The sequence below is a fragment of the Nomascus leucogenys genome, chromosome X (genome assembly GCF_006542625.1).
Source record: "Nomascus leucogenys isolate Asia chromosome X, Asia_NLE_v1, whole genome shotgun sequence".
Taxonomy (NCBI): domain Eukaryota; kingdom Metazoa; phylum Chordata; class Mammalia; order Primates; family Hylobatidae; genus Nomascus; species Nomascus leucogenys.
The window spans coordinates 110,179,986-110,195,313 of record NC_044406.1 but is presented as its reverse complement, the minus strand read 5'-3'; the positions used below and the strand labels follow the sequence as shown (position 1 = coordinate 110,195,313).

At 36.0% G+C, this 15,328-nt stretch overlaps 1 protein-coding gene across 8 annotated transcripts in view; it reads right to left on the bottom strand.

Moving 5' to 3' along the window:
- Positions 1–15,328, bottom strand: part of STAG2 (stromal antigen 2) — a 140,773-nt gene that overhangs the window by 36,908 nt on the left and 88,537 nt on the right. For all 8 annotated transcript variants that reach the window (XM_003262297.4, XM_030806556.1, XM_030806557.1 and 5 more), the window contains 10 exons: positions 14,441–14,564; positions 13,527–13,625; positions 13,352–13,431; positions 8,475–8,582; positions 6,734–6,845; positions 3,428–3,545; positions 2,908–3,011; positions 1,793–1,885; positions 1,584–1,673; positions 735–938 (listed from right to left, as the gene is read on the bottom strand). In XM_003262297.4, the coding sequence (XP_003262345.1) occupies positions 735–938; positions 1,584–1,673; positions 1,793–1,885; positions 2,908–3,011; positions 3,428–3,545; positions 6,734–6,845; positions 8,475–8,582; positions 13,352–13,431; positions 13,527–13,625; positions 14,441–14,564 (1,132 nt within the window). The remainder of the gene's footprint in view (positions 1–734; positions 939–1,583; positions 1,674–1,792; positions 1,886–2,907; positions 3,012–3,427; positions 3,546–6,733; positions 6,846–8,474; positions 8,583–13,351; positions 13,432–13,526; positions 13,626–14,440; positions 14,565–15,328) is intronic.

Here is a 15,328-nt window from a genome sequence, read left to right as displayed (position 1 = left end):
GTGGCTCATGCCTGTAATCCCAGCACTTTGCAAGGCCGAGGTGAGTGGATCACCTGAGGTCAGGAATTCGAGACCAGCCTGGCCAACGTGGTGAAACCCCATCTCTACTAAAAATACAAAAATTAGCCTGGTACAGTGGCACACGCCTATAGTCCCAGCTACTCGGAAGACTGAGGCAGGAGAATCACTTGAACCTGGGAGGCAGAAGCTGCAGTGAGCCGAGATCGCACCACTGCGCTCTAGCCTGGTGGTGCGCAGCAACCAGGAGAGACCAGCCGAGATCGCACCACTGTCGCTCCAGCAACAGAGCAAGACTCCATCTCCAAAAAAAAAAAAAAAAAAAAAAAATGTCCTTCCCTAATCTACACTGCCAAAACACTTAGAAATACTCTACTTTTGTAGGCTACCTAGTCTAAATCTAGCTCTCCTTTTCTGTTCCATCAACACCCTATTCCTTAACAGCCCTGGTTCAATAAAAACCAGGTAACTGTCCAGATCATTTCTCAAAACAAAAAAGATGCTAGTTTTGCTTTCACCTTCTCTGAGTCACAGATTCTTACCACTTTCCTATTTTGGTGGAGGAGTAGCCTGATGAGTCACAGAATGAAAAGCCTGAACATCTTTTCAAAATACTGCTAGGGACTATCACCAAGACTAACACTTGGGTGACTAATTAGCTTACTGCAGTAGAGGGGCTCAACTGACAAAATACTTGAAATACTTATAATATATACCTCTTGCAGAAAATCTTCAAGAAGCCGGTTAAATTTATCTGCCAATTCATCTATCAGTTGACTTCTTGAAATATCTACTCTGTTGAAGATTGTGAACTCTTCATTACAGAGTGCATGGTAAGTTTTAGAACATGCTTCCAAAACATCTGTATCTGTGTGCTTCTCTACAATATTCCGGATCTGTCGCAGTAAGGCATCCAAATGCTGCAAAATAATATTTTTCATCAAAACTAAGGCATATATGATAGGTATAAAGTGACTACATGACCATACCACCATGGAAAAAATTTTCAAATACAGTAACTCTACAACACACAGCGTATATTTTAAGGTGCTTTTCTAATCATGATAAATAAATACACTGATCCATCCATACTTATTCCTCAACTTTAAGGGAGATATTACCTACCTCATAGGGCTGTGGTGAGAATACTAACATATATTAAGAGCTTACATTAATCCACAGAACATAGCAAAAGTGTTCAATAAATATTAGTTGATTTTGTCTTATAATTGTTATTATCATCTATGGCCATACCACCCTGAATGAGCCCAATCTCATCTAATTGTTATTATCTAGTTATCCACCCCCAGTCTCCATAAATGATCAGTGACATAGTCACATAATAGCTAAGAATGAAGGTACAGTTGTGGGCATGAAGCAAAGGGAAGCATCATTACCCGCCATTCTGTAAGTCAAACTAATCTAAAGTACAGAAGACCTAAGCTATAGGTTTCCTTTCTTAAAATGTGTTCCAAAAACACATTTTAAGAAATATAAACAAACGCTATGATGAAATGAACTAAACAATTTTTCTTAAAGGTTTTTTTTACACAAAATAACCTTACCTTTTCTAATCGTCCAGTGGTATATATTTCCAAATCAAAGTACTGAGGCAACTGCAACAAGTTAGTCACCTTTTCTGCATCTACAGAGTACTGTGAAATATAAAGATCATGTTAAAAAATCACAATAAGAAAGCATTATAATATTCTGTGAGGCATTTAGGAAAAAAATCTCATTTCTTAATAACACTATGATATTGACACAAACTTACTTTTGCTAATAACTGAGGAAGGGCCACGGCAAAAAGCTCAGTGATTTTTGTCCTATCATCCAACTGTGTCTTCTTCTCCTTTGCTGTAAGCACCTAAAGTAATAGAAAGACTTCTATATTTATTAAGCCCATTAGCACTGTTAAGTGTTCAAGTTTTAGTTAAAACATACAAAATGATTACTAAAACTATACTTTAAGAGATGGACACAAAAATTTCACTATAAAACATTAACCCCAAAAGTGACACGAAAGAGAAAACTACACATTATAAAAACACAAAGCCACCTGAAATAACAAAAAAAAATTTGGATAGTCCTAGAGAGAAAATCAGTATCCAATAAGACTAACCAACTCTACCTTCAGATGGTAGGAGAATCAGTTAAAAATAGGAAATATAGTTTAAGAGCTTATATATAAAATATTGGGATTGACCAGCATTTCTGCTTACTCTAGGCTGTGGGACATGACACATAAGTAACAAATTCAAAACCACTAAATTGCTATCAGCAATTAGCAAAAAAGAAACAGAAATTTTTAAAAAACAAAAATAGAAAATATAGAAAGCATCACATTGTCTTTGATAAAATTTTGTTTCAGTTATGCATACACAAACATATTCATGTGTAATATGTCACAATATAAAAACGAATTTTTATGCTTTACAGTCAAAAGTTTGAAAGCCTGTGGAATTGTTGGTATTAAATGCAAATTCATGTAAACTTTACAATAATGCATTAAAATCTGATTCCAGGAAATAGAAATTTCCCTATTTTAATAAAAAATATCTCCATCTTTATTTCTGATTTTAGAAGAAAAAGAAAACAAATCCATAAATAAAACATACAACTGCACCATTCCAAATGGTGTACGTTACATTCAATCATGAAGGCAGGGACTGTCAATCATATCTCCTGCAGCAACTAAAAAAGTATCTTACAGAGAACTCAAATTTCTCAAATTGCTAATGCTTTAAAATTTACCTCTAACAAATTTATAAGCAAAGGTTGTCTGAAAAATAAAACAAAATTGTTTCATGGCTAAAATGGAATTTTTAAAAAGATACTGAAAAAGGAGAAATGGAGTTTAGAATATTGAAAAGACATTGATTGGCATACCCTTTTTCCTGTCCCTCTTCCCACGGGAGGATGACATTCAGCCGCTTGTCTAATGGTACAAAGCATTATTTCAATCAGAGCACTCTCTTGCCTATCTGTTAGTGCTAAAAAAAAAAAAAAAAAAAAAAAGTCAGAAAGAGTTAGCTTATTTCTTCTCCCTATATGCCACTTGTAATTATTACCTAACAGTTTCTTCTGCCTGTAAACAGAATCTGCCCTAAGGTACTAAAGAAAATCCCACTACTTTATCACAGAAAACATAACCTTCCTAAAACCCTCAGAATCCCAAATCTATCCACCACAGATCCACACATTTGGGTAGAAAAAATAACCCAGATACAAAAAAATAAAGAATGTTGACAGCAATTACATCTTTCTACATAGCATAATATTTATATGAAAACAAAACTACGCACGAAGTAAGATTTTTCTATCAAATTGTAAGGATAAACAAATGGAATGAGTAAAAATCTACTTACAAAACTGTCTAAACAAAAATATCATAATTAAACATCCTTACCTTCCTCTCCACTAAGTGGCTCTTCCAGTAACAAGCTATTCATACATTCCCAGTCTTTCAGCAGCTCAGTAGCACAGTCCCACATGCTATCCACAAGGTATGCTGCATGCTCATGTAACTAAAATTTAAAAAAAGCAATGTGGTCTTAGATAATTAGCATACTAGCCTTAACTCAAAAGAATGGAAACTTTATTGACATCATCTACAAATTCTCAAACAGCAATCTATTTTTTGAGGTCAAATAGATGAAAGAACAGAGAAGAAACTGCCTTAGTTTGCTTGCTGTAAGAAAGACGTGTTAGGTAGCATCATTACACATTAACAATTATCATTAAAACATTAATATGAAAAAATATATTTTATTATTTTTATATAAAATATATATATATTTATAATAAATTATATACATTTGGGTGGGGTGGAGATGGAGTCTTGCTCTCACCCAGGCTGTTGGGAAGTGGTGCGATCTCGGCTCACTGCAACCTCTGCCTCCCAGGTTCAAATGATTCACCTGTCTCAGCCTCCCAAGTAGCTGAGACTACAGGCATGCACCACCATGCCCGGCTAATTTATGTATTTTTAGTAGAGATGAGGTTTCACCATGATGGCCAGGCTAGTCTCAAACTCCTGACCTCAGGTGATCCGCCCACCTTAGCCTCCGAAAGTACTGGGATTACTGGAGTGAGCCACTGCACCTGTCCTGAAAAGTATTTTATAAAGAGATTATATACATACTTACTGCTTATTTGGACCTAATATATCAGTCAGCTACTCTCAATTCTTAGGTATGCTATGAATTTATTTTAACTGAAGGGGAGTGATAATGGTTAATTAAAACACAAAATGCATGTTTGTCAATTCAATATATAAGCAAATCATTCTCTTCATTATGTGAAGCTTAAATGACCCTACTGTTAGCTGGGCGTGGTGGCTCATGCCTGTAATCCCAGTACTCTGGGAGGCCGAGGCAGGCAGATCACCTGAGGTCAGGAGTTCAAGACCAGCCTGGCCAACGTGGCAAAACCCTGTCTTTACTAAAAATACAAAAATTAGCCAGGTGTGGTGATGCGTGCCTGTAATTCCAGCTACTATGGAGGCTGAGGTGGGAGAATCGCTTGAACGTGGGAGGCGGAGATTGGCAGTGAGCCAAGATCACACCACTGCACTCCAGCCTGGGCAACAGAGTGAGACTTTGTATCAAAAAAAAAACAAACCCTACTGCTTCCCGACTCCTTTGGCAGGGGGAGGAGGGGGCATGCAAATCATAATCATTAGACAAAAAAAAGCTGTCAAAGCAATTACAAATAATAAAAAATCTAAATCTAAATCCTTTATGAACATAGAGGGAATGTCCTCAAAAATTGGCAAACTGGGTCACGCGCTGTGGCTTATGCCTGTAATCCCAGCACTTTGGGAAGCTGCTTGGGCTCAGGAGTTGAAGACTAGCCTGGGACACGAGACACCCCCCTTGCCTACAAAATTCTAAAATAAACTAGTTGGGTGTGGTGGCACAAAGTTGTAGTCGGAGCTACTAGGGAGGCTGAGGCAAGAGGATCAACTAAGCCCAGAAGTTCAAGGCTGCAATGAGCTATGATTACGCCACTGCACTTCAGGCTGAGTGACAGAGCAAGACACTGTCTCTTAAAAAAATAAAATAAAATATTTGCAAACTGAATCCAACAATATAGAAAAAGAATAACATCATGAACAAGTAGGTTGATTCAACATTTAAAAAGTCATTCAGCATAACTCAACACATTAACATAATAAAGGATAAAAATAAAACAATCATCTCAAGGAATGCAGAAACATTCTATAGAATTCAATTTCCATTCATGTTAGAAACTTACAGTAAAGAATAAAAGGAAACATTCTCAATCTGATTATAAATATCTACAAAATACCTATAGCTAACAATGTAATTAATGTTGAAATATTGGACACTTTTCCCATAAGATCAGGAGCAATCCAAAGATGTCTACTTGAGACAGAGTCTTGCTCTGTCACCCAAGCTGGAGTGCAGCAGCACGATCTTGACTCACTGCAACCTCTGCCTCCCCGGTTCAAGCGATTCCTGTGCCTCAGCCTTCCAAGTAGCTGGGATTACAGGCATGCACCACCATGCCCGGCTAATTTTTGTATTTTTAGTAGAGACGGGGTTTTGCCATGTTGGCCAGGCTGTTCTCAAACTCCTGGCCTCAAGTGATCCACCCACCTCAGCCTCCTAAAGTGGTGAGAGTACAGGCGTGAGCCACCGCACCTAAGCATAACATTCTACTGAAGGTCTTAGACAATTCAATAAGGCAAGAAAAAAAATGTTGGAAAGGAAAAGGAAAATTATCTTTATTTACAAATGACCTGATGGTATAATGTAGAAAATCCTAAAGAATAAAAAACCAATTATATATCCATATATAGAAATAACTAGAAAATTAAAAGGCCTGATCACTAATTAAATAATAGTATGTAACATGAACACCAAAAACAAATTTTGAGCCCTCTCGAAATCTGGCTAACATTGTAGGTTTCCAACTTTAGGGAGACTAGTTTAAGTCTACATCTACAATTGCAATGGCAGGTACCAACATTTGAAATCTTACAATGTTCTAGAGATCTGTGTTAAGTTTTATACGATTATTTCAATGTTAACTAAGAATTTATTACCCATCTTTTTACTAGGAAACTGAGGCTTAGAAAGAGTAAGTAGCTAAACCAAGGTCACACAAATAGTAAGCAGAGTAGCCCAACTGACAATTAGGATTTTGAACTTTAAAATTAACATTCTCAGCACTATACATAAATCCTACTGTTTGAACATCTCACTAGAAGTAGAAAGCGGCCGAACGCAGTGGCTCATGCCTGTAATCCCAACACTTTGGGAGGCCAAAGCAGGCGGGTCACCTAAGGTCAAGAGTTTAAGACCAGCCTGGTCAACATGGTGAAACCCTGTCTCTACTAAAATACAAAAAATTAGCTGGGCATGGTGGCATACGCCTGGAAGCCCAGCTACTCGGGAGGCTGAGGCAGGAGAACTGCGTGAACCTGGGAGGCAGAGGCTGCAGTGAGCCAAGATGGCGCCACTGTATTCCAGCCTGGTGACACAGCGAGACTCGTCTCAAAAAAAAAAGAAAAGAAAAGAAAAGAAAAGTAGAAAGCATATTAAAAAAAAAATTGGGGGATTGGGTGGCTCTCCATTCTATTCACAATTTCCTGTGCTACAAGGAATATTTTTTTAAATGTGCCTCATTTTAACCCCTTTTCTAAAATTTTTGAACCTAAGTATAAAATAAAATACTATCAACTAACCTCACTTTCTAGAAAGAAAAAAACCAATGTCTTAACAAGGTTGGCATTTGGACCTTGTCTTCCTCTTCTTTTCATCATTCCATCCTCCTCTGGATCTCTACGACTGAAGAGCCTGTGAAAAAAGTAAAATATTTATTTTACGACAACAAAAAACATTTCCTAATCAAAAAAAAAATTAACTGTTTGGATTTCATATCTAAGGATCTAACAAAGGAGTAAAGGAGAACTGAGTAGGTACAATATCATGCAACATTATGGCACACCACGCAAATAATTGCTATAAACCTTTTTCATTTCACGTTTGATGGTAATTCTAAGTCCTTTTAAACTAATTTCCAAAGTTAATTGTACTGAGTTATAAACTATTTGTTTTTAAAAACCTTACTGTATTTTATATAACTGTTGCCTTCCATAAAAGTAGTACATTGACAAAGCTACACCATTTATGCTAAAAAATCTATGATACATATTCATCTTGAAAACTAAACATATACTTTCCTTCTATCCTTCTGGTAAAATTGCCCCAACTTACTGTCCTTTTACTATGGATAGCATGAGCATTTTTCCTCATAAACAACAAGAGAATTAACACTAAACAGCAATGAATAAAAAACTGTAGTGTAAATGTTTTATACCACCTACTCTTTCTAATAATTGCTGCACCCCCAACAGGCATTTTAATAACATCATAGGAACAAGAAAAGTTTAATCTATATGGCTCAAAATAGTCTCTTTGAAAGCCATTACATAACAATCTTTGTTTTCTGTGATCAGATATTCACACTTCTACTCATACTACCTAATCTGAATTAAATAGGATCATAAAAGTAAAGAGATTCTAGAATTCTTGGGATTCTTATGTCAAACTTTATTAAATACTTGAAGAACCTTTTAATATTTTCTAAAGCAAAGGAAAAATAAGTTTAAGAGTAAATATAGCCTGTAGTCCCAGCTACTCAGGAGGGTGAGCCACGACAAGCGCCTGAACCCAGGAGGCAGAAATTGGTTACAGTGAGCTGAGATCGCACCACTGCACACTCCAGCCTGGGCAACAGGCTCTGTCTCAAACAAACAAACAAACAAAAAAGACTAAATATAGTATAAGCAATATTTAGAAGCTGAAGCAGGTATTAGAAGGGTAAACAATTGGGAAGAGGTCAGTCTTAATATAATATAGTTAGGTATCTTTCTGAGCATGTTTACTGAAAGACATGGGTATATTTCCCATTTTTTTTTTTTTTTTTGAGACAGAGTCCAGCCTCGCCCTGGCTGGAGTGCAGTGGCGCGATCTCAGCTCACTGCAAGCTCTGCCCCCTGGGTTCACACCATTCTCCTGCCTCAGCCTCCCGAGTAGCTGGGACTACAGGCGCCCGCCACCATGCCCGGCTGATTTGCTTTTGTATTTCTAGTAGAGATGGGGTTTCACCATGTTAGCCAGGATGGTCTTGATCTCCTGACCTCGTGATCCACCCACCTTGGCCTCCCAAAGTGCTGGGATTACAGGCATGAGCCACTGCGCCCAGCCTACATTTCCCTTTAAAGATCTAACTTAAAATAAATCAAAGAACTTAGAAGAAATCTAAACTTTTAAAGGAAAAAGTAAAATGTGAAAGCTTCGATATGATCTGTAGTAATTTTTAAAATAAGTTATATATATATAATCTTAATGTCAAGTATAACATAACAAATTACTGTTATGAAAGTATGCCTTAGAAAATGAGTAACAGAAATATAGATTTACTTTTTGTAGAGAAATTCTCCAGCTGCTACTGCTACTGGCCGGTGAGCTGAATAAACCAGATGATAGACATTTTCACAATCTTCTGCAGTAAGAACTTCTTCACTACTCCTAAGAAATAAGCAGTAACAGGTGCTTTTAGTAACGTCCTAATTCTAAGCATATTAACAGTACAAAAACTTATGCTCATACTTTTAAAAAGTTGTAAAGTTTCATTAATATGTTAAAGGAAAAAAAAAACAAATCAAGCTTATTTAATTACCATCTACCAAAATCTATCAAAGATAAATGGCAGGTAAAATTAAAAGTGAATGCAGAAGGTAAACAAATAAACTTTTAAAAGAATTATGTCACATGGATGCTAACAGAAAAGGAAGACAAAATAATGAAAACCGACATAGAAAGTAAAGGGACAGCAAGCTAAGAGCTTAGAGTTAAAAATCGCAGATAATATAATACTTTGCTTATATTTCATAGTAATATTAAGTCACGACATTACATCAAAATATACTAATGGCCCATTTATATCACATCAATCAAGAATGCTTCATCCACCACGTACTGAACACCATATAAGGCAATGCAAGTGGTTTTCCCAAATAACTAAAATCTAAGTGCCAAAGATCTTTAATTGCAATCACTGGAAAAAAAAATCTTACTAAAATGTAATGCTCATTTTCTTTTTCTTATCTTTAAAGAACAAAATAAGCCTAACAAAATATTTTCGATAAATCATAATCATTAAGGCCCATCAACCACAGTACCCCAGGGTAAACGCTGTTACATTCTTCCCTTGCAACTGCATTCAGAGTCCTGGCCCCTGGCAGCTCTTTCTCTCCCAATATGCTTCTAGTCCACTGTGATATATATAATCTAGGTTTTTACCATTATATGTAAATTCAAATCATAGGACCACTGCCAGAGGAACAAAGCCTAAGAATACTGGATAGTTGAAGCACACAGATCCTCTTTACTTTTTGGTTTTCTGTTGTGCTGAAAGCTTCCAGAAGTCTGATGTCTAAGAAGTATTACTTCTTTTTGAGAGAAAAAGATACTAAATTGTTAAAATTCAAGTTTCAAAAGCACACTGATTTCAATTGCTCTTTATATAGTATCAGATTGTTCTTGGAAAAATAACGTGTGTTTTTAACAAAATAACACTGAATCAGGCTGGGTGTGGTGGCTCACACCTGTAATTCCAGCACTTTGGGAGGCTGAAGTGGGTGGATCACTTGAGCCCAGGTGTTCAAGACTAGGCTGGGCAACATGAGACCTCATCTCTACAAAAAACGGAAAGAAAAAAAAAATTAGCCGGACATGGTGGGACTACAGTAGCTATAGTCCCAGCTACTTAGAAGGCTGAGGTGGGAAGATGGATTGAGCCTGGGAGGGCGAGGCTGGAGTGAGCCATGATCACACCACTGCACCCCAGCCTGGGTGACAAAGCAAGACCCTGTCTCTAAAAAACAAAACAAAAAAACACTGAATCAAACAAGTTAAAGTACTGTAAATCTACAGAAGTTCACTCATTTTAACTTTTTGAAAAGGAACGTTTCTAAGAAATTTAAATTATTAGGTATATAGATGGCTGAAAATCAACATGAATGGGTACATCTATTACCTTTGATAAAAATATCAGAAAGAAGATGTTTCTAGTGTACTGTGGAGGATGGTGGGAAAGAAGCTATAGAAATATATGTAGCATACTATGACTTTATTTCAGAATTCTTTCAAAATTTTTATATACAACGTGTGTATAACATTTATGATTTAAAAATATAATTAAAAATTAAAGAAAGAATGCAACAGTTAACAGACTGCTCAAGAAATTCCAAGGTAAGTGAGTTCCCTGAATTGTCAATATCTGTAGAACTGCCTTCTTTTTAATTACTGCAATGTTGTCCGATTCATAGAAATGGGAATAACCACTAACATCTCACTGAGCTGCAGTATTAAATGAAATTACCCATATAAAGTGCTTATATTAGCTATTATCTTACATACTAATTTAATTCTTCCTCTATTGATATGCACCCTTGGTTGTTTTCAAAATTCTGCCATTACAAACAATGCTTTGTTAGGGAACGTGAGCATTTGAAATTCTGATACTGTCAAGTTTTTCTCCAAGGAGCTTAGACCAATTTATACTCCCATCAACAATGTAAAAGGGCCCGTTAGGGCATAGCCTCAACAATATAGTGTAATTACCAAACACTTTCTATCTTTGCCAAGCAAACAGATATAAAAGTCTCACTTTAATATATATGTTTGTAAGTGTGGCCCAACATCTTTTCATATGTTTAAATTCGTACTTTTCTGTCAATAATCTGATCTATAATATTTGACTGTTTTCCTATTATTACAGATTTCTTTAATTGATTTGCAGAAATTAACTCCTTTGATGCAAAAATATCTTGCCCAATCTGAGATTCGTTTTCTGAGTTTATGGTATTTTATGCCATACAGACATTTTTAGGTTTTTATATAGTTAATTCATTGATCCTTTCATATCTAGCTTTTGTGTCATGCTCAGAAAAGCCTTACATGGTCATTTTATTGAGGCATATGTGTTTATCTCTATTTTTATTCTGATTCATTGATCTTTTTTGTCTATTCATGTACCAGGACCAAAATTTTTAAATTACTATGATTTTATAATACATGACTTAAAATTATATTGGGCTAGTCCTCACTCATTAGTTTGTATCATATTCTTCTGGCAACTCTTACATGATAAATTTTCCATATGAAATGTCACAATTTGCTTGCTATGGCCAAAAAAAAAAAAAATCCTTTGCCTGTACTATTTACATTGTGGTAAATATACAGAATAGGAAGATTACAAGCCTTTAAATACTGAGTTTTCCTAGGTGAGCTTTCCAAATTCAAGCCTTCTTTTATGTCCCTTAGTTGCATTTTATTAATGTTTCTTTGCATATATCTGGTGGATTTCTTATTTCTATGTATTTTTATAAAACGTTATATTATTTTGAAATGAGAAGACTCTGATTTTTAACTCTCTCAACATACCACCCAAGTGCTTGGTATGGAGACATCACCTGATATTTACCCTGAAATGCAGAAAACAAGTGTTGGTGAGGACGTACAGAAATTGGAAATCTTGGCTGGGTGTGGTAGCTCACACCTGTAATCCCAGCTCTTTGGGAGGCCAAGGCAGGTGGATCACCTGAGGTCAGGAGTTCGAGACCAGCCTGGCCAACATGGTGAAACTTCGTCTCTACTAAAAATACAAAAATTACCCAGGTGTGGTGGCAGGCACCTGTAATCCCAGCTATTTGGGAAGCTGAGGCAGGGCAATCGCTTGAACCCGGGAGGTGGAGGTTGCGGTGAGCCAAGATCATGCTACTGCACTCCAGCCTGGGCGACAGAGTGAGACTCCAACTCAGGGAAAAAAAAAAAAAAAAAGAAATTGGAAATCTTGTACGTTGCTGGTGGGAATGTAAAATAGTGCAACCTTTGTAAAAAGCATTATGGCAGTTCCTCAAAAAAAAAAAAAAATTAAACAGAATTACCATATGATCCAGCAATTCCACTTCTGGGTATACATAAAAGAACTGAAAGCAGAGACTCAAACAGATACTTGCACACATCTATGTTCATAGCAGCATTACTGACAATAACTGAAGGTGGAAACAGTCCAAATGTCCATCAATGCAAAAATGGATAAATAAAATGTGGAATATACATACAGTGAAATATTCAGCTATCAACAGGAGTACGTGCTATAATAATGCATGAAACTTGAAGAAATTATGCCAAGTGAAATAAGCCAGATGCAAAAAACAAATATTGTATGATTCCACTTATACGAAATATCTAGAATAGGCAAGTTCATAGAGATAGAAAATAAAACAGTGGTTACCAGGATCTGGGGGGAGGGGATAATGAAGAATCAGTGTTTAATGGGTACAGAGCTCCAGAATAAAGTGATGAAAAAGTTCTGAAAATGGACAGTGGTGGCAGTTGTACAACAATGTAAACATAGGTAATACCAGTAAACCATACTTTAAAATGGTTAAAATGGTGAATTTTACATAATCTATATTTTACTACCATTTTTTAAAAAGGAAAAATATGAATAACCTAACATCACTATCAGATATTAACACGGAATAGGTCTTAAATTCAGATTGTTTAAAGGTGCTATGAGAAGTACAACATTCTTATAAATGCTCATACTCTAAAAGTGTAACAAAATTTTAAGCATGTTTTTTAATACACTGATGTGCTTATTTCGAGAGCATCAAAAACAGGAAGGAAATCAATCGGCCAAGAGAATGGGAACACATGAATTCCTAGCTCAGTTAGAATTTCCATATTCGGCCGGGCGCAGTGGTTCACGCCTGTAATCCCAGCACTTTGGGAGGCCGAAGCAGGTCGATCACGAGGTCAGGAGATGGAGACCATCCTGGCTAACACGGTGAAACTCCGTCTCTACTAAAAATACAAAAAATTAGCCAGGCGTCGTAGAGGGCGCCTGTAGTCCCAGCTACTCAGGAGGCTGAGGCAGGAGAATGGCGTGAACCTGGGAGGTGGAGCTTGCAGTGAGCCGAGATTGCACCACTACACTCCAGCCTGGAGGACAGAGCGAGGCTCCGTCTCAAAAAAAAAAAAAAAAAAAAAAAAAAACACAAAAAACACACACACACACACACACAAACACAAAAAGAATTTCCATATTCTATGGTTCCTTCTTCCTGTGTTTTCTCAACTATACATGAAGAAATTCAACTTCTAGCTATAAACCTCCATGACGTAAGCTACTAAAATTTAGACCTAGATGAGTCTGAACCAAATACTCTAATGTGTTATTCAGATATCTGAACATTAGTGCAAATACGCAACAAATACATACTTACTGTAAAACAAGAGTGAGTAATTTTATTGCTTGTACTGCAACATCATATTCTTTGTCAAGGGTCATAGACACAATTCTATCCTAAGGACAAAAAAATTAAAATATTTTTAAAAGGAAAGCAAGAGAAAAGCATTTGCAAATAACAAGTTATTTGTAAATTCTTAAGTAATACTAACCTTGAACCGACTGGTAAAAAGTTCCAGTTTGGAATTAAGCTCTTTGTTATAATAAAGCCCTTGTAGAGCAGTAAGACATTTGAGTCTTACTTCACCTTGCTAAAAAAAAAAAAAAAAAAAAAAAAGAGGAGACAATGCATTAAAACTCTATGTATTTTCAACTTCAATATTCAAGATGTATACAATATTTTCTACTTTAAAATTTTAAACGTTTCATACCATAGCATTCCTTCGGAAACTATCATCTTTGATAATGCAAAAATAGTAATCAGTACATACATTTATGACTAAATACCTATGGGGTTACTATTTCTGTAGTTCAAAGGATAATTTTTGAAAACTTGTTCAGAACAAAACTATTGTGAAAAACAATAGAAGCATGTGTCACAGTATATTTTCCACTATGGGAAGTAATGTTTGGAAAGAATTATATACAATCAACTTCTTCAAGGCAAGTGAAGAGGCAGCCTAAGAGAATGGTAGTTTAATGAAAACATATTAAAAAGGTCAGAAACCAAGTTGTAAGGTATAATCTACCTAAGATACAGGTTTGTCAAAAGAGTGGATCAAAACTGAAGAATTTTTTTTTAAGTATATAGCTCTCAGATAACAACAGCGTAATCGTTCTTCTTTGTGCCCTAAGAAATACCTCACTCCTACTACCTTCATGATTATAATATTTCAGCAAAAAACTGATTCACCATTAATGGTTAAATCAGTGGCCAGGATTCAAAAATATCTAGCAGACTTCATATGATAGAAAATAAGTTTTTACAAAGAAGATAGAGAAGAATAAAGGGGAGGCTTCCAGAAATGTGTCACCAGGTATATATACAGGGAGATAACTCATGAATGAGAGCTGCAGGCAGCCACGCTGATGTGTAGAAAGAAGCAGTCTGAAGGGCACATCTTACCTTATCATGCATAGTCCAACCAACATATTTTAAATAACTGTCATTAAGAAAGGCATCACTATACATCTTCATCCAAATGCCAATCTCTTCAATGCATATAGCTCGAATTTCAGCTATTGCATCACTGAATGGAGGAAGGAAAAACGATGCATAATTAGTGCCAATATACCACAAAACTTATGGTTTATTCAAGAGATGCCAAGTACTTCAGATCTACTAGGAATATGACACTATCTTATTACTAGGGATTAAAAAATAGAAATGAAGCATGGGCCTGAATGCCAAAAGCTTACCGTCTAGGTGGCAAAGCATAATTATCAACACATAAACATTTAAAATTATATAAAACTACAAACAAAATCCCATCCCCACCTTTTATACCATACCATATCCCAGCCTTTGCTCACACCTGCTGGGCATGGTGTGTTAAGACAGCAGGCACACTTGTCTGGCTAGAGCATAATTTCCAGGTAAGAATTATTTACACATTACACTGAAGTCAAGCTCAACTGGGATTTGAATGTTAGAATAAATGATTTTAAATTCATCTTGTAAGTACTGGTGAGTCACTGAAGGCAGAGGAATTACATAATAAAAGGATATTTTGGCAAAACTGCAATAATCTCTAGGCATGAGAATGAGGAAACGGACTAAGGTAATGGTGACAATAGAAGTGAAAAGGTAAGAATGGACATGGAGACATTACAAAAAGCAAGCATTAACCTGATTCAGTAACTGTCAAGTTGAGGATATGTGGAAGAAGCTGAATAAAAATACTACCAAAATTTAAGAATAGTTTACAGCATAAATTTAATAAGATTACTATTTCTTTCCTCTGTTCATTCAAAACAGCAAAAGAAAACATCTCACTTTAACCTATCCAATTCT